The 17,186-nt window shown below is 42.5% G+C and overlaps 1 protein-coding gene across 4 annotated transcripts in view; it reads left to right on the top strand.

Moving 5' to 3' along the window:
- Positions 1–17,186, top strand: part of znf407 (zinc finger protein 407) — a 659,746-nt gene that overhangs the window by 331,395 nt on the left and 311,165 nt on the right. For all 4 annotated transcript variants that reach the window (XM_085993655.1, XM_085993656.1, XM_085993654.1 and 1 more), the window contains 2 exons: positions 10,232–10,315; positions 12,500–12,620. In XM_085993655.1, coding sequence (XP_085849781.1) covers positions 10,232–10,315; positions 12,500–12,620 — 205 coding nt within the window. The remainder of the gene's footprint in view (positions 1–10,231; positions 10,316–12,499; positions 12,621–17,186) is intronic.

The raw sequence follows: 17,186 nt of genomic DNA, 5'->3' as shown, positions 1-17,186 counted from the left end.
GCAACCATCCTTTCAAACTCACTTGAGGATACCCCCCATTTGGTGAGGTGTGTATTACATGGCAAAGATCCCAGCCTGAGCTGATACTCCGCCATTCTTAAATACACAAATATGGTCAGCTTTTTAATCAAAGCAGTAATTTGCTATATTCTTTGAAGGCGTGATTGATAGCAATTGTGTCCTTGTATACGCACTGTAACACGGAATCGAGAATATTCAAGGTTAATTGAATAATTGTGTCCAATTCTGGCCACCGCATTTTAGAAAGAATGTCAAGGCCTTAGAGAGGGTGCAGAGGAGATTTATTAGAATGGTACCAGGGAGGAGGGACTTCAGTTATGTGGAGAGACTAGAGAAGCTGGGATTGATATCCTTAGAACAGAGAAGGTTAAGGGGAGATTTAATAGCATCTCAAAATGTTGAGGACTTTTGATAAGGTAAATTGGTTTAACATCTCATCCGAAAGTTGGCACCTCTGGCAGTGCAGCACTCGCTCAGTAGTGCACTGGGGTGTCAGCCTAGATTATGTGGTATGTAGATGAGGAAGAGGGGGGAGCCACAGGCGAATGCTTGGAAGGTAACAGTGTGGAAAAGGGAAGAGATGCCATTGTTAGAGATGTTCTGGCTAGGGTAAGATTGGAACCAAGCGCGGGTAGTCCCACTGAGCCAGACAACGGATGAGAGACGTTGGAAGAGGATGGTGTGACCGTATAAAAGTCTACACAGCGTTCAAGGAGGATAATGCACCACGGTCACAGAAGATGTCACTTGTGACTTTGGTTAGGGCAATTTCAGTGCTGTAGCAGCATGAAAACCTGATTGGAGAGATTCAAACAGGGCGTTGCAGGATTTGACAGGTAAACCAGCTAATCAAATTTACTCACAGAATCGAGTACAGTTATAAAATACAGTGAATTAGGCTAATATTGGACTACGAGATAACTGTGATTTATAACATACAGTTAATCATAGCTCTCGCCAGTCTCAAAATAAAATAAAGTCCTGTGAGCTCTCTCTCTCTGTGCTTCAGGCACAGTCCAGTGTTCTGGTGTCTTTTGGTAACATGTTATCTTAAGCCATATCCCTCAAGGTAGGGTGTTTCACGTGAAATACTTGAGCCAAACAATTAGAGGTTTTTTTTTTGCCTGAAAGGTCTTTAGCAAGAGCTCAAGAATCTGCAGATAGACCCTACTTAATCTGCTTAATTTCTTTGAAGAAGGAAAGCAGCTGAATTTAAAAGATATTGCCAAACAAAAATACAATAGATTATCAATTAATACGATAGACGGTGGCCACTTTTATGTACTGCCATTTGCATGCTTAGCACGCAGCCACGTATGAATCTGACATTACACAATCATGACAAGAAAAAGCAGTGAATCTGAATTGAATGGCTGGAACCAATTTAGAGTCCCATCCTGTTAACACCTGCAAAACACGGGGCCTGGCATTTACTTCAGAGTAACTATGGTTTTCCAAGGGCAAAGGTCAGCAACCTTGAAAGTAAACACAGGCACTTGCTTTAAACCCTTGTTTAGAAGAATCCGACTGTCTTTAACATATAAAACATAAATCAGTACAAATTTTGCAATTCGTGGCAACCCAATTTATGGAACAATCAGTTATTTTACTTTGCATTACAATAGATTGAGAAGAAGCATGCTTGATTTAAGTGCATGACTTGACTTGCAAAGAAAGAATGATGAGATTTGTTGGCGATGTAAAAGAGAACATTCTCTACCCTTCTTTAAAAATGTGACGTGTGTACAGAATTCTTTTGCGAGTATGGGATACATCAGTTAAGTGATTGTGCTTAAAATAGAGAAATGATTGTCACTAAATGGTAGGTCATTAAAATCTCAGAATCTAAATCCTGGTACAGTATATGCAAGCTAAGGATAATCTGCACAAATGAGATTGAGATATATATCTAGTATGCACCCATCACGCAACAACAACAACTTGAAAGAAAGAAAAACTTGCATTTATATAGCGCCTTTCATGGCCTCAGGATGTCCCAAAGCACTTTACAGCCAATGAAGTACTTTTGGAGTGTAGTGACTGTTGTAAGGTGGGAAATGCAACAGCTAATTTGCACACAGCAAAGTCCCACAAACAGCAATGTGATAATGACCAGATAATCTGTTTTTGTTATGTTGATTGAGGGATAAATATTGGCCAGGACGCCGAGGAGAACTCCCGTGCTCTTCCTCGAAATAGTGCCATGGGATCTTTTATGTCCACCTGAGAGAGCAGACGGGGCCTCGGTTTAACATCTCATCTGAAAGAAGGCACCTCCGACAGTGCAGCACTCCCTCAGCACTGCACTGGAGTGTCAGCCTAGATTTTTGTGCTCAAGTCTCTGGAGTGGGACTTGAACCCATAACCTTCTGACTCAGAGGTGAGAGTGCTACCCACTGAGCCACGGCTGACACACAAACTTGCATTTATATAGCGCCTTTGACTTGGTAAAAATGTCCAAGGTGCTTCACAGGAGTGTTATCAGGCAAATTCAACACCGAGCCACATAAAGAGATATTAGGGCAGGTGACCAAAGCTTGGTCAAAGAGGTAGGTTTTAAGGAAGGTCTTAAAGGAGGAGAGAGAGGCGGAGAGGCTTCGAGAGGGAATTCCAGAACTTAGAGCTGAAGGCACGGCCGCCAATGGTGGGGCGATGGAAATCAGGGATACGCAAAAGGCCAGAATTGGAGGAGCGCAGAGATCTCGGAGGGTTGTAGGGCTGGAGGAGGTTACAGAGATGGGAAGGCCATGGAAGGATTTGAAAATAAGGATGAGAGTTTTAAAATCGAGGTACACACCAGCCAATCACGTTCATTGCAAAAGCAAGGCAATCTGGGGGGGCGAAGAAAGCCAGTTTGTTAATAACCTGGAGCCTGAAATTCACAACCACCATCCAATCTGCAAATAACAACGCCAATTAAACTCTTGATTGTCCTGGAATACGGTTGCCAACTCTGGTTGGATGTATTCCTGGAGGCATCATTACATGACCTCCCACTTCCAACTGCCTTGTCCAGTCAAACATCTTTTTATAACTAATAAAAGATAGTGTTCAAAGAAAATGAAAAAAACCCCCACCCAATTCTTTTAATGCCACTATGATTGTTCTCCTGGGTTGCTTGCATCACTGTCCTGGAGATTAATCTGTAATTCCTGGAGACTCCAGGACAATTCTGGAGGGTTGAGAACCCTAAGTGTTAACTTAACACAGTTAGACTGTGTGGGCTTAAAGGCACACAGCCCCACCTTATCCGTAAAATAATATATTGCACATTATGTAATCTAACACAAAAAGAAAATACTGCAGATGCTGGGAATCTGAAATAAAAACAGAAAGTGCTGGAGAAACTCAGCAGGTCAGGCAGCATCTGTGACGAGAGAAACAGAGTTAACGTTTCAGGTCGATGACCTTTCGTCAGAACTGGAAAAAAGCAGCAAATGGGACAGATTTTTAAGCAAGTGCAAGGGCTGGGAAAGGGGGGAGGGGATGAAAGAACAAAAGGGAAGGTCTGTGATAGGATGGAAGGCAGGAGAGGTAAAGAGGCATTAAGAGAGATTCAAGGCAGAAGGAGATGGTAATGGGACAGGTTAAGAAACAAAGGATGGCTCTAGATGAAGTGTGAATTTCGCTGGCAGAATGAAGGACAGCTGCCATGTGGGAGAGAAGAAAAAAAGACACAAAAAGTGTGGATGAAAAATATATATATGATAGGCGAGAGGTTATGATCTGAAATTGTTGAACTCTATGTTGAGTCCAGAAGGCTGTAAAGTGCCTAATTGAAAGATGATCATAATCTAACACTCCTGTTCTTGTTAAACAGCATATCATCTGACATACAATAAACAATTTTGGGTACTTCAAGTGTGTTTCCTGTTTAAATTCTTTCCCCAAAACCTCCATTCATAGCTTGTCTTAACTACATAAAGCATGAGCGGTACACTGAATCATGATGTGTCATTAACGCGCAAAACATTTGTGGAGTATCTGACGTGGAATGTGTGAATAGCAAGAGTTTGAATTTCATTAAGAACTGAATGTTGAACAAGTTTGTATGTGTTTATATCAAAAGAAATGTTGTTGGGAGCTTCTTTAGGTTTGTGTCTGGGAGGCCCAAACCTCCTTAGCTTCACTGACAAGGGTGTTGACGATTTAAGGTCTCTAGACTGCCCTCCGAGATCACTTATATCGAACACCAGATGAGAAGCCAGTGCAGATGTAATTTATCGTCAGTGTTTCCTTCTAAAGAATAATTGTGGAGACTTGGTTCAATCAATATTATAGATTTTTGTTGTTAGATTTTGTAGTCTGCACCATAATGAGAGATAGGGGACAGTGTCTGTTTCCTAATAGAAAATAAAGGATTTGTTTCCATGTCATTGTGCATTTAAATTCAAAAGTAGAACATGTTCAGGGGAAAATGCCTGTAGTTTGCATTATTATATATTAACATAGAAGAAATGTCTCTGAAGTGGTACTCTAAGAATGCAGTCTTTTTCTTTCTTTCCTCTATTAAAGTAAGCAATTTTAACTCTTAATATCAGTAGTTGCACACTTGTTATACTAACCAAAGTGAGTTCTTGTTTCATTCAATCGGACAAGATTTAAAATATCTCCTTCTTAAGAGTGCAGGCGAGCTGGATCATTTTGCCCCATGCCACTGAATTCCCAATTTGCTGTACAGAGATACCGCCGCACAGGTCAGAGAAAAAATTCGGGGATCATTTAGAGACTGGTTTGCGCTCCGATGCTCTTGAGTGGAGGAGGCAACAGAGCAGATTGCCCAACTGGCCTTGGACAACAAGAAGCACGCGAGATGGCATAGCCAAGGGGGCTGTGATAACAACAGATCAATTTAGACCAGTTCTTATAAAGAATCTTGGTCAGAAAATGACCGAGGCTCCCATAAAATAGCTTGCTGTGTAAAAAAAAAACGTAGCTTGTGATAGTCTACTTAAAATTAAATTGCTCATAGTTAGTGACATTGAACTCCGATTCCAATTTAGTGCTCTGCAATCTTGAGTTTTGTGCCAAGATTCTTAGTTTGGTAATCAAATATTTTATTGATTGTTGAAATAATTAATATTCAGATCCATTAAATCCTAAGTGTCAACTGTAGCTCAGTGGTCAGCACCCTCGCCTCTGAGTCAGAAAGTTGTGGGTTCAAGTCCCACTCCAGAGACTTGAGCACAAAAATCTAGGCTGACACTCCAGTGCAGTACTGAGGGAGTGCTGCACTGTTGGAGGTGCTGTCTTTCAGATGAGAGGTTAAACCGAGGCCCTGTCTGCTCTCTCAGCTGGACGTAAACGATCCCATGGCACTATTTCGAAGGAGAGCAGGGGAGTTCTCCCCGGTGTCCTGGGCCAATATTTATCCCTCAATCAACATCACTAAAACAGATTATCTGGTCATTATCACATTGCTGTATGTGGGAGCTTGCTGCGCACAATTTGGCTGCTGCGTTTCCTACATTACAACAGTGACTACACTTCAAAAATACTTAATTGGCTGTAAAGTGCTTTGGGATGTCCTGAGGTCGTGAAAGGCGCGATATAAATGCAATTTTTTTTTCAAACGTGAATTAGCTTTCCATTTAAAGGGGAACAAGTAACCCTAAATTACTCATTATACTTAGTTTAATTTAACAGAATTATTTGCTAAACTCTGTGGAGCCTTGACTATCAGTTGATTAGGCAAACAGAGGAGCAGCGATACTGGGCTGTTGCAGCTAAGGAGATCCCCTTGTAGTTGTCCACTCTTTATTGTTTGTGTTAGTGGAATCAGTCCATACAGGGCTCAATAACCAACCAATCCAAAAAAAAATTATTTTCTCTTGATATTTCTTTTAATCGGTAAATTGATATAAATAACAAATAATAGACACCCAGGAATTATTATAAGGCAGTAATGTTAATCATAGGGTTCAAATGATGCCATAAACTGTAACTGAATGGTTTGTAATAGTCATCTGAAGCCTGAAATGAGCCTTATCCTGATAACTGCTTCCATGTACTTGTTATTTTCGATCATTTATACTGAGGAGCTGATGGGGAATTTGTTTTCCCTCTTTTGTCGGTGATGGGTTTTGTATTCGACATTGATGGGCCAGTCACTCCATGATGCATGATAGTGTCTATAATTGCACGATTAACAATTGTGACATAATGACGGCATGTTTATTGGGTTATAATCTGCAGTTGGCTACTGGAAAAATGGCTGTCAAAATATGTTAAAACAGAGCTAGGTAATAACAACTCTGGGTATTTTTGATATAGAAAGTGTGGACATTTCTGCAGGGTTTACAGGAGAAACTAAATCAATGAACTGGACAAGAAACCACATCAACAACTTGCATTTATACAGCGCCTTTAACATAGTAAAACGTCCCAAGGTGCTTCACAGGAGCATTGGAAGACCAAAGTGACACCGAGCCACATAAGGCGATATTAGGACAGGTGACCCAAAGCTTAGTCAAAGAGGTAGGTTTTAAGGAGCGTCTTAAAGGAGGGTGGAGAGGTTTAGGGAGGGAGGGAATTCCAGAGCTTAGGGCCCAGGCAGCTGATGGCATGGCAGCAATGGTGGGGCGATGAAAATCAGGGATCCACAAGAGACCAGATTTGGAGGAGCGCAGAGATCTCGGAGGGTTATAGGGCTGGAAGAGATGACCAAGATAGGGAGGGAGGGCCAAGAAGGGTTTTGAAAAGAAGGATGAGAATTTTAAAATTGAGGCGTTGCCGGACTGGGAGCCAGTGCAGGTTAGCAAGCACAGGGGTGATGGATGAACGGGACTTAATACTTCAATTGCATTTGTTGTACTCACATTGGTCCACTTGTCAGAAGTTCACATATGTTCAGCTTGTGGATGTATTCCAGAATGGATCATCATTTTTAACTGCAAAACGCAAGTGTGATTTCATTTCCAGATAAATTTACAACACGTTTTATTCAAAAAAAATCTTGGGATTGTTTTCCTTTCACTGATTGACAATGTCCAGAATTTTAAGGTTTTGAAAATAGCCCAAGGTGCAGAATGTGTGCAGAAACAGGTTTGGATGTAGGAGTTTTTTTTACATATCTGAAATACAGGAATCCCGCCCCAACCGCGGTTTTGCCATACGCGGATTTCAAGTATACACGGTTTCCCCTCTGCGACAACTTCTGTCAACCGCGGCAGTGAATTTTGCGTATACGCTGTTTTTAATTTAGGATTAAGGTAAATAACATGATTTTATTGCTTTTATATTCTTTTTTATTGTGTTATTTGAACATTTATACTGTATTTGCCAACCGCGATTTTACTAACCACGGGGGGTTTTCAGGGACGTATCCCCTGCGGTTGGGGAGGGATTACTGTACACTTAACATAAGCTAGAAGTTTACACAGACGGGCGGAGTGGGCTGGGGTAGTTCTGTAAGAACGATGTGAAGGAAAAAAAATCGGGGAATGGCAAGAGGTTCAAAACTAGATCCCTTATGTGCTCACTTAACTAACACCAGACAACTCGATTCACAGATCCAGAAAATGCTGGAAACACTCAGCAGGCCAGGCAGCATCTGTGGCGAGCAAAACAGAAGCCGAGATTTTCCGGGGATCAGCGGGTGCGATTGGTGGTGGGTTGGGTGGGAAAGTGTTTTTTTCCCCCCAGGGGACCCGCTGTGAACCCAGTGTCGGGCCTGTCAACGCGGAGCAGACCCGACACGCAGTGGCGGGGGACCCAGTTCAGGTAATTATGACCTTATTGAGAGATCATTAAGAATACATTTGAGCTCACCTTTTGATTTTATGTGCTCGCCCATGGGGTCCTCGCTGCTTGGAGATCATGCCCGCCAAGCTGAGGCAGGAGTTCAGTGGCCATTGAATCAGCTGTTGAGTTGACAGCTTCAGATGTATGGTAAAAGCTCCAACCTTAGAGATATCTTCCCTCAGCCACAAGCTCTTCCTCACTGCATTTCCACAACAGATTCACCATGCTGCAAGTCTTTACACAAGTCTCCATCCAGTCTCACCTCATTACCTCTCTCGCCATTGACAGATCGCTTCTGTCATCTCGACTTCACCTGCCATCTATTCCATCAGCCTGCGTGCACTTTATACCCTCTCACCTTGGTCTTCAGAATCCCACATGATCAGCCCCAACACCAGCCACACCAGCAGCACCAACAACAACACCACCAACCTTCTTCGCAATCAACTGATGCTGCACAGGTCAGAGGGCATCAGCACCTGACCACATTGCTGCCCGGGAGGCCAGGGATGGCCTCACCATGGCCAAATTTACTTCACTTGACGCTGTACACCATGGCTGCCACATGATGCGCACGGTTGGCACCACCCCACACCAACACCATAAATCATCCCTACAATGCCCAAGCCATTCCTTTCGCACTCATCGCCATTGCAGGGGGTACCGTTATGTCTCACCATTCACTGCAACTCACTAAGCCACTTCCAAAGGTGCACACAAATCTGTCCAAAATGCAAAGTGTTGAAAATAAAGATTTCAATGTTTGATAACACATTAACAGAAACTTTACATGAACATTGGCTAAAACACCCAAGTGCCTACCCTTGTGTGTTGTTAGTTGGTATGATTAGACTAGGATGAGGGTGAGTGTGAGGGGTGGCTAGTGAGATGGGGATGTGATAATGTAGATAGAGAGGGATGGGTGGCGGTGCAAGATAAGTTGGTGTGAGTAAGGATGTGCAGGAGTAGGGTAGGGAAGGCAGAGTGATGGGAATGTGATGAGTGGCACAGCAGGATGAGGTTGAGTGTGGCTTTGCAGTAACGTTTCGTGATCTACTGAGATCACTGAAATGTTTGCGGCACTGCACCCAGGTCCTCCTGACGACATCCCTGCTTGTGCCTTCCTCTGCAGTGTGCAACCAGGCTGTGTTACCTCCTGGGAAGTCTCTTCCGCCCATCGGAAGGGAAGGGAACTTCCCTGCATGCTCTCCATGAGAGAGCCTGGGTGCAGCCGTGCACCTCTGTTTAGTGCTTGTCAGTGTTTGCAGCACCTCAGCACTGACAGCACAAATGCCAAAATGAAGTTGGCCATGGTCCCTTTAAGGAAACCGGTTGATGACGCGTTATCAAATAACGCCATCAGACCCGCTTCCTCTAATTGGCCCGTGAAACGCGCTTGGTGGACTTAACAAGCCCAATCGGGGGATATTTATTTCAGAGTGGGATGGAGCCAGCAGCGGGGCCACAACCCACCACCGACATTGCCCGCCCCGGATCCGCTGAGGTTAGTAAAGTCCCGGCCAGAGTTAACGTTTCAGGTCAATGACCTTTCATCAGAACTGGAAAAAGTTAAGAGATGCAACAGGTTTTAAAAGCCTTGCGCCATCATACCTTTTGTCATTTAATCTCTCCTGCCTTCCACTCTATCACAGACCTTCCCTTTGGGTCTTTCCACCCCCCCCCCCCCCCCCCCAACCAAACCATCGTCTCTGTACTTGCTTAAAACCTGTTACATCTCTAACTTTTTCCAGTTCTGATGAAAGATCATCGACCTGAAATGTAAACTCTGTTTTACAGATGCTGCTGAGTATTTCCAGTATTTTCTGTTTTTATTTTAGATTTCCAGCATCCGCAGTATCTTGCTTTCGATTTATAACTCAATCAATAATATTGATAAGTGGTTTTGGTGTGCTCTCTGTTGTTACACCTTCTTATTAATGTGTTAGTCTTAGTTACAGCATTCTCAAACGTACCATTGGGAGGTGGCGTCAGGTAAAAGCTTAAGACTTTTTTTTCTCCCCTCTACTCTTGAACAGTCTGTGCATCCGATAACTGCTGCTTAAAAAACCTTTTTATTACTTCAACCTGCCGTTGTAGACGGACGAGTCAACACTGAGTGACTGGGTCTGTGGGAATTGAGGGGAGAAGAAGCAGGATATGCATAAAAGCTGTTCAAGTGCATAAAGCATCCCCATCTGGAAGACATCTAACCGAAATGAAGTTGTACGAAACCATTCCATTGATATTAAAGCTAATTTTTATGGGTCTGACAACTATGTAATTATGTTCAGTGGTGCTTTCCAGATTTTATCACAGTCAATAAACTGCAGTGGTAATTTCATTCCCATTTGACATATTTACATGGAAACATTTGATTGGAGGAATTAGTAACCCTGAAAGTCTTGATAGATATGTTTTAATGATCTGTGACCTCCACGCTCCCCTTATCTGTTTATTGTTGCAACAGGGGAGAAGTCGTTTCAGTGTGACCTCTGTGGATTTGCTGGTGGAACGCGCCACGCTCTTACCAAACACAGGCGACAGCACACAGGTCAGTTAAAGTCGTTCACCTCTTTTAAAAGTAGCACCGACCAGACAGACGAAGAATTGCAATCGTGACCTGCTCTGAGATTTTTTTAAAAAAACAAAGAGGGTTTTCTGCGCAGCCAGACTGATAATTGCTTCGGTGTGAAGTTATTGACATAATAACTGATTTGTAGAAGTAGATACACTATGCTTGTGATTTATATTTTTTTTGAAAAAAAGCAGCTGACGGGAAAAATCGGAGGATAATTAAATCTGGGAAAAGAAACATTATTATCCTGAGATTTATTCTGTACAGATCTGTGACAGGGGCATGGGTAATTCTGTAATAAACTTACTGGACATGTAAGCCCTTATGTGCCCAATTTTGATTACGCGAACTGGTTTTTAGCAACTTTCGTGTTCTCGTCAGATGATACTCTGCAGAAACAAGCCGATTGTAAAGCAAGATGAGCAGAGTAATATAAAGCACACATTGCTTGCTATGTTTTCCTGCCTTTGCACTGTCCTAAAGATGGTATTACTGGAAAAATTCAAATGATGCCTACCTTCAGATTTAGTGTCATTTTTCTCTTTCAGTGAGTGTATGAAATCCCACTTTTTATTTTCATGTCTCCCTCGATTACACACTTGACTGCAGACTAGGCTGTTGAGAAGTGACCCACACTCAAGCCTCCACCGATGCTGGTTTGAGCAGGCTGGCAAGAGGTGTGTGAGGATGATCAGGTCACAATAGTTCTCCTGAGTTTGCCCCCTCCCCTCCCATAGGGTTGCCAACTCTCCAAGATTGCCCTGGAGTCTCCAGGAATTCAAGATTGATCTCCTGGACACTGCAGCGTGAAAACCCAGGAGAAAAATTATCGGGGCATTAAAAAAATTGTGTGCTTTAAAAAAGTTTTTTAAATTCTTTGAACACTTTCGCTTATTTGTTATAAAAAAAACATTGGAGGTGGGGAAAGGGCTGTTTGGCTCAAGGTGAGAATCATCCATTTGGGTAATGAAGGGTCTGTTTGTCCTTCAATTGGCTTGTGAACGCAAGGTGCCGCGAGGATGGCCGACCAATGGTGGGGGCGGGCAGTGAGAGACAAGAGGGCATGTGACGAAACCGTCAGGAATACATCCAACCAGAGTTGGCAGCCCTAATCCCCCACAGCAGCGCGATTGAGATTAAAAACTCAGCGGAATGTTTGGGGTTGAGCAGGTGTCCCAACACTCTTGCTGCAATCTGCTACACCAGCACATTGCCCTGTCTTTGCCGTCCTTTCACCTATGTCATGGCTGAACAGCTTCATCTTCCTGTATAGCAGCAGAACAATGCTGGTGAGAAACCCAGACTGTTAAACTTGAACCCAAAGTCATTTCAATCATCGGAAATAATAAATGCCACAGAATGAGCAGGGCCAGAGTGATGTCTTGGACTAGTTTCGATCGCCTAAGCGGGTTGGAGAGGAATTTTCCATTTTTTTTTAACCCCAAATTGACCTGGGTTTTTATCTGCTTTATCACCTCTCTCAGGTTTTGAGAGGGGTGGGGAGTGTGTATATTGTGCTGCGCAAGGTATCAGAATAGTGTAGTCAGACTGGATAGACCAGAGGGTCTTTTCCTGTCCGTCATTGTTTGTATGTTTGTATTATTATTATAGAGGATATAAATGAGTGGCAAATACAAGCTAGCAATTGAACCTCGACGCCCTAGCCACCTGCTAAACCACTCGGATTTCACTCTTGTAGCTTATAATATCCTCACAACCTCGAAATTCTTACACTGCCTTGTGTCTTTCTGCCAGCTGTTTTTTCTCCTGTAAAAAAAACTCTGTAGTCCTCTGATGAAAGATGGAAGACTCTGAAATGTGTTTGTTTTAAGATGCTAAACATAACTGCATCCGTGACCACTAAAAGGTTAATCCAGTCGTGACCATTTAATTGAGAGCTGGTACTATGTTATGGTGAAAGATGCAAATATATGCAATCTGTGACTTTTAAAACATTACACCTTATAATACAAGTATCAAAAGAGTTTTGAGATTGTGAACATATGCTTTTTTTTAAAGTATGTATGATTGGTCTTCATACTCGGTCAATAGGTAAATGCTTCTGAAATTAAATCTTTCGTAGTATGGTTCTCTAACCCTTACACTCCGATAATTATAGGAGTCTGTCATCGAAAAAAATAATGAGGGTTTCTTTTGTAGGTGAAAAGCCATTCAAATGTGACCAGTGCAACTTTGCTTCCACAACACAATCCCATCTGACCCGACACAGGCGTGTCCACACAGGAGAGAAACCTTACAAGTGTCCTTGGTGTGATTACAGGTAACAGTTCATTAAACGCCAGTTGATGTGAAAAAGATTAAAGGTGATGAGAAAAGGTTTATTCAAATTAAAAATACATTGCCATTAAAGTACATAACCAGCATCAGTAATTACACATTTAATTAGGAATTAGATTTCTCAAAAGATTGCATTTTTAAGGGTGTTTGGCAACCCAGATCGTGTCTGTTTAATCTCGTTATTTGTTTGCGGAAGATATTTCAGAATGCATTTTTTTTTTAATTTGCATGTCAAAAACAAACATGTTTAAACGTGGAACGATAACAACAAGAATGTCTTATTCTTAAATTTAGGCGAGGTTTCACTTCTATTTGAGAGAGTTTCCTGCTCAGGTTACAAATGCTGTCAATACTGAATTTGATATGTTCAGTCCAAGCTGATCAAATGGATAGTTTTAATAAACAAACAACTGCACAAAGTTGATGCTCAGACGGGTTTTACTCAATTCTGTCAGCATCTGAAAGAGAGAAACAGATGAACAAAATGTTAACCTATTGTTCTCTTTCAGACGCTGCCTGATCTGTATCTTTCCAAAATTCTCTTCTCTCAGATGTCAAACATTCACTGTTTTTCTTTATTTTTAAAAATTTCTTACATATTTCTTGTTTTATAGTGACCTTCCATTTCTAATAGGGTTAGTCATCACTATTTGATAAACATGCTTCACTTAAAGCTGAATTTAAAAATAGTGCAAGAGCCTTGATGTAGAAATACACACTGCTTTTAAACATGTGATTAGTCCTTTTTCAGGATGTCAATATTGTTTCAGGTCAGAAATCCAAGATGATCTGAATGAAACTGGATCCCAATTTGGATAAGTTGACTCGAGAAGCTGTGATTGTTCTCCTTAGAGCAGAAAAGGGGCTTAATAGAGGTGTTCAAAATCATGAAGGGTTTTGATAGAGTAAATGTGGTGGAACTGTTTCCACTGGCAGAAGGGTTGTTAACCAGAGGACACAGATTTAAGGTAATTGGCAAAAGAACCAGAGGGGAGATGAGGAGAATTTATTTTACGCAGTGAGTTGTTATGATCTGGAATGCACTGACTGAAAGGGTGGTGGAAGCAGATTCAACAGTAACTTTCAAAAGGAATTTGGAAAAGGAAAAATTTGCAGGATTATGGGGGAAAGAGCAGGAGAGTGGGACTAATTGGATCGCTTTTTCAAAGAGCCGGCACAGGCACGATGGGCCAAATGGCCTCCTTCTGTGCTGCATCATTCTATGATTCTAAATTCAGCTTTCTTTTAAAACTGACTTTTTCCAGGGGGAGGGGAATGGGTACATAAATTTCAGCTGAGGAATGTTGGACACTTTGCTAATGACTTGTATGAGATACCAGAGATTTTTTGTTTGTGAGATTTCTCAATGGGTTAATTTAGATCAAATTGGAATAAAATTTCGAACCTAGCCCTTTTTCCTCATTATTAGTCGAAGCACATTTTTAGTGAATTCAGAAATATTAGAATGTGCTTTTTTAAAGTGTCTTTTTAAAGGGCAGCCTCTAAGTACAAACAGCGTAGTTTTGCTTAGAAACGGAAAAAAATACTGCAAATGTCGGAAATCTAAAATAAAACAGAAAATATTGGAAGTGAACAGCATCTGTAAATGGATTAGACAGGTTAACGTATTTTGGGTGTAGATACTTCATCAGAACTGGAAATTGGAGGATAAGCCAGCCTTTAATGGGACTGAACAAAACAAAAGGTGTAGGAAAGGGAACAGCAGGTAGACATCCAGAATCGGGAATGGTGACACCTGTCACCGAGCATTTAATGGGTTGAGTGCTCAGCAAGCAAATTTCTTGAAAAGCTTGAAAGAGGTGAAAACTGATGGATGATATATAAGGATCATCTCAGCGAGGCAATGAAGAGGCAATAGAAGAACAAAAGAGCATGCAAATAACGAAGTCAGTGAAACTGCGAGGGAAAGATGCACACAACAAAAAAAGGCAAGAAAATGGAGGGGGGAATAAAACTGTAAATGTTAGAGAATGTGAAATATTGTTGGAAACGCACAGCAGATCCACCTGCATCTGAAAAGAGAGGCCAGTACTCTGGATGTAGCCCCCGCCAGACTAAACGTTAACCACCTCACTCCCCCACCCCAGATGTTGACAGACATGCTGGGTAACCCCAACACTATAATGTTTCGACAGAGAGTCCCGAAGGCTGTGTTGCCTGCCTGGTGCCAGGGTTAAGGATATCTCCTCGCGGCTGGAGAAGAACTTGGAGTGGGAGGGGGAGAATCGAGTTCAATGTGTGGCTCAAAGAATGGTGTGGGGGAAAAAGGGGTTTCAATTCATGGGGCATTGGCACCAGTACTGGGGAAAGAGGGAGTTGTTCTGTTGGGACGGGCTCCACTTAAACCAGGCTGGGACCAGCACCCTGGCGAATTGAATAACTAGGGTAGTAGATAGGGCTTTAAACTCAAAAAGGGGGGGGGGGGCGTCAGGTGAGGGGAAATTGGCCAGAAAAAGCAATAATCCTGAGGATTGGGAGCAGTTTAGGATTCAACAAAGGAGGACAAAGGGATTAATTAAGAATTGAGAGTAAGCTTGCAGGGAACATAAAAACTGACTGTAAAAGCTTTTATAGATATGTGAAGAGAAAAAGATTGGTGAAGTCAAGCGTAGGTCCCTTGCAGTCAGAATCAGGGGAATTTATAATGGGGAACAAAGAAATGGCAGACCAACTAAATACATATTTTGGTTCTGTCTTCACAAAGGAGGACACAAATAACCTCCCAGAGATGCTGGGGAACATAGGGTCTGATGAAAGGGTGGAACTGAAAGAAATCAGTATTTGTAGGGAAATGGTGTTAGGAAAATTGATGGGACTGAAGGCCGATAAATCCCCAGGGCCTGATAATCTACATCCCAGGGTACTTAAGGAAGTGGCCCTAGAAATAGTAGATGCATTGCTGGTCATCTTCCAGAACTCGATAGACTCTGGAACAGTACCCATGGATTGGAGAGTAGCTAATGTTACCCCATTATTCAAAAAAGGTGGTAGAGAAAAAGCGGGGAATTATAGACCGGTAAGCCTGACATCGGTCGTGGGGAAAATGCTAGAGTCCATTATAAAAGATGTAATAGCAGAGCACTTGGAAAGCAGTGACAGGATTGGACAAAGTCAACATGGATTTACAAAAGGTAAATCATGCTTGACTAATCTACTGGAATTTTTTGAGGATGTAACTGGTAAAATAGATAAGGGAGAACCAGTGGATGTGGTGTATTTGGACTTTCAGAAGGCTTTCGATAAGGTCCCACATAAGAGATTAGCGTGCAAAATTAAGGCAAATGGGATTGGGGGCAAGGTATTGACTTGGATAGAGAACTGGTTGGCGGACAGAAAGCAAAGAGTTGGAATAAACGAGTCGTTTTCCGAGTGGCAGGCAGTGACTAGTGGGGTACCGCAAGGATCGGTCCTAGGACCCCAGCTGTTCACAATATATATTAACGATCTGGACGAGGGAATTGGATGTAATATCTCCAAATTTGCAGACGACACAAAGCTGGGTGGGAGGGTATGCTGTGAGGAGGATGTTGTGAAACTCCAGTACGATTTGGACAGGTTGGGTGATTGGGCAGAAACATGGCAAATGCACTATAATAATGTGGATAAATGTGAGGTTATCCACTTTGGTGGCAAAAACAGGAAGGCAGATTATTATTTGAATGGCAATAAATTGGGAGAAGGGGAAGTGCAACGAGACCTGGGTGTTCTTGTGCACCAGTCGCTGAAGGTAAGCATGCAGGTGCAGTAGGCAGTTAAGAAGGCAAATGGCATGTTGGCCTTCGTAGCAAGAGGGTTCGAGTACAGGAACAAGGATGTCTTGCTACAGTTGTACAGGGCCTTGGTGAGACCGCACCTTGAGTATTGTGTGCAGTTTTGGTCGCCTTACCTGAGGAAGGATATTCTTGCCATGGAAGGAGTGCAGCGAACATTCACCAGGCTGATACCTGGGATGGCAGGAATGGCGTATGAGGAGAGATTGTGTCGATTGGGCTTATACTCACTGGAGTTTAGAAGATTGAGAGGGGATCTCATCGAAACCTATAAAATTCTGTTTGGCCTGGACAGACTAGATGCAGGAAGGATGTTTCTGATGGCTGGGGAGTCCAGAACCAGGGGTCATAGTCTAAGGATAAGGGGTAAGCCATTTAGGACTGAAATGAGGAGGAATTTCTTCACCCAGAGAGTGGTGAACCTGTGGAATTCTCTGCCAGAGAGGGCGGTGGAGGCCAGTTCATTAAATATATTCAAGAAAGAGTTGGATATATTTCTTAAGGCTAAAGGGATCAAGGGATATGGGTAGAAGGCAGGGACAGGGTACTGAATTTGGATGATCAGCCATGATCTCATTGAATGGCGGAGCAGGCTCGAAGGGCCGAATGGCCTACTCCTGCTCCTATCTTCTATGTTTCTATGTAAAGAGAAAGGTCAAGGCAATAGAGCAATGTAGCGATTTGGGTAAAAATAAGCAGAGTGTGACAGGAAGGGACAGAGGCCTAGAAATTCAGTGGTGTTAGTGCCCACTTAGCGC

This window comes from Somniosus microcephalus, chromosome 7 (assembly GCF_052327205.1).
Source record: "Somniosus microcephalus isolate GS21.2 chromosome 7, FLI_Smic_1.0, whole genome shotgun sequence".
NCBI lineage: Eukaryota > Metazoa > Chordata > Chondrichthyes > Squaliformes > Somniosidae > Somniosus > Somniosus microcephalus.
This window is presented reverse-complemented; position numbering and strand designations above follow the sequence as displayed.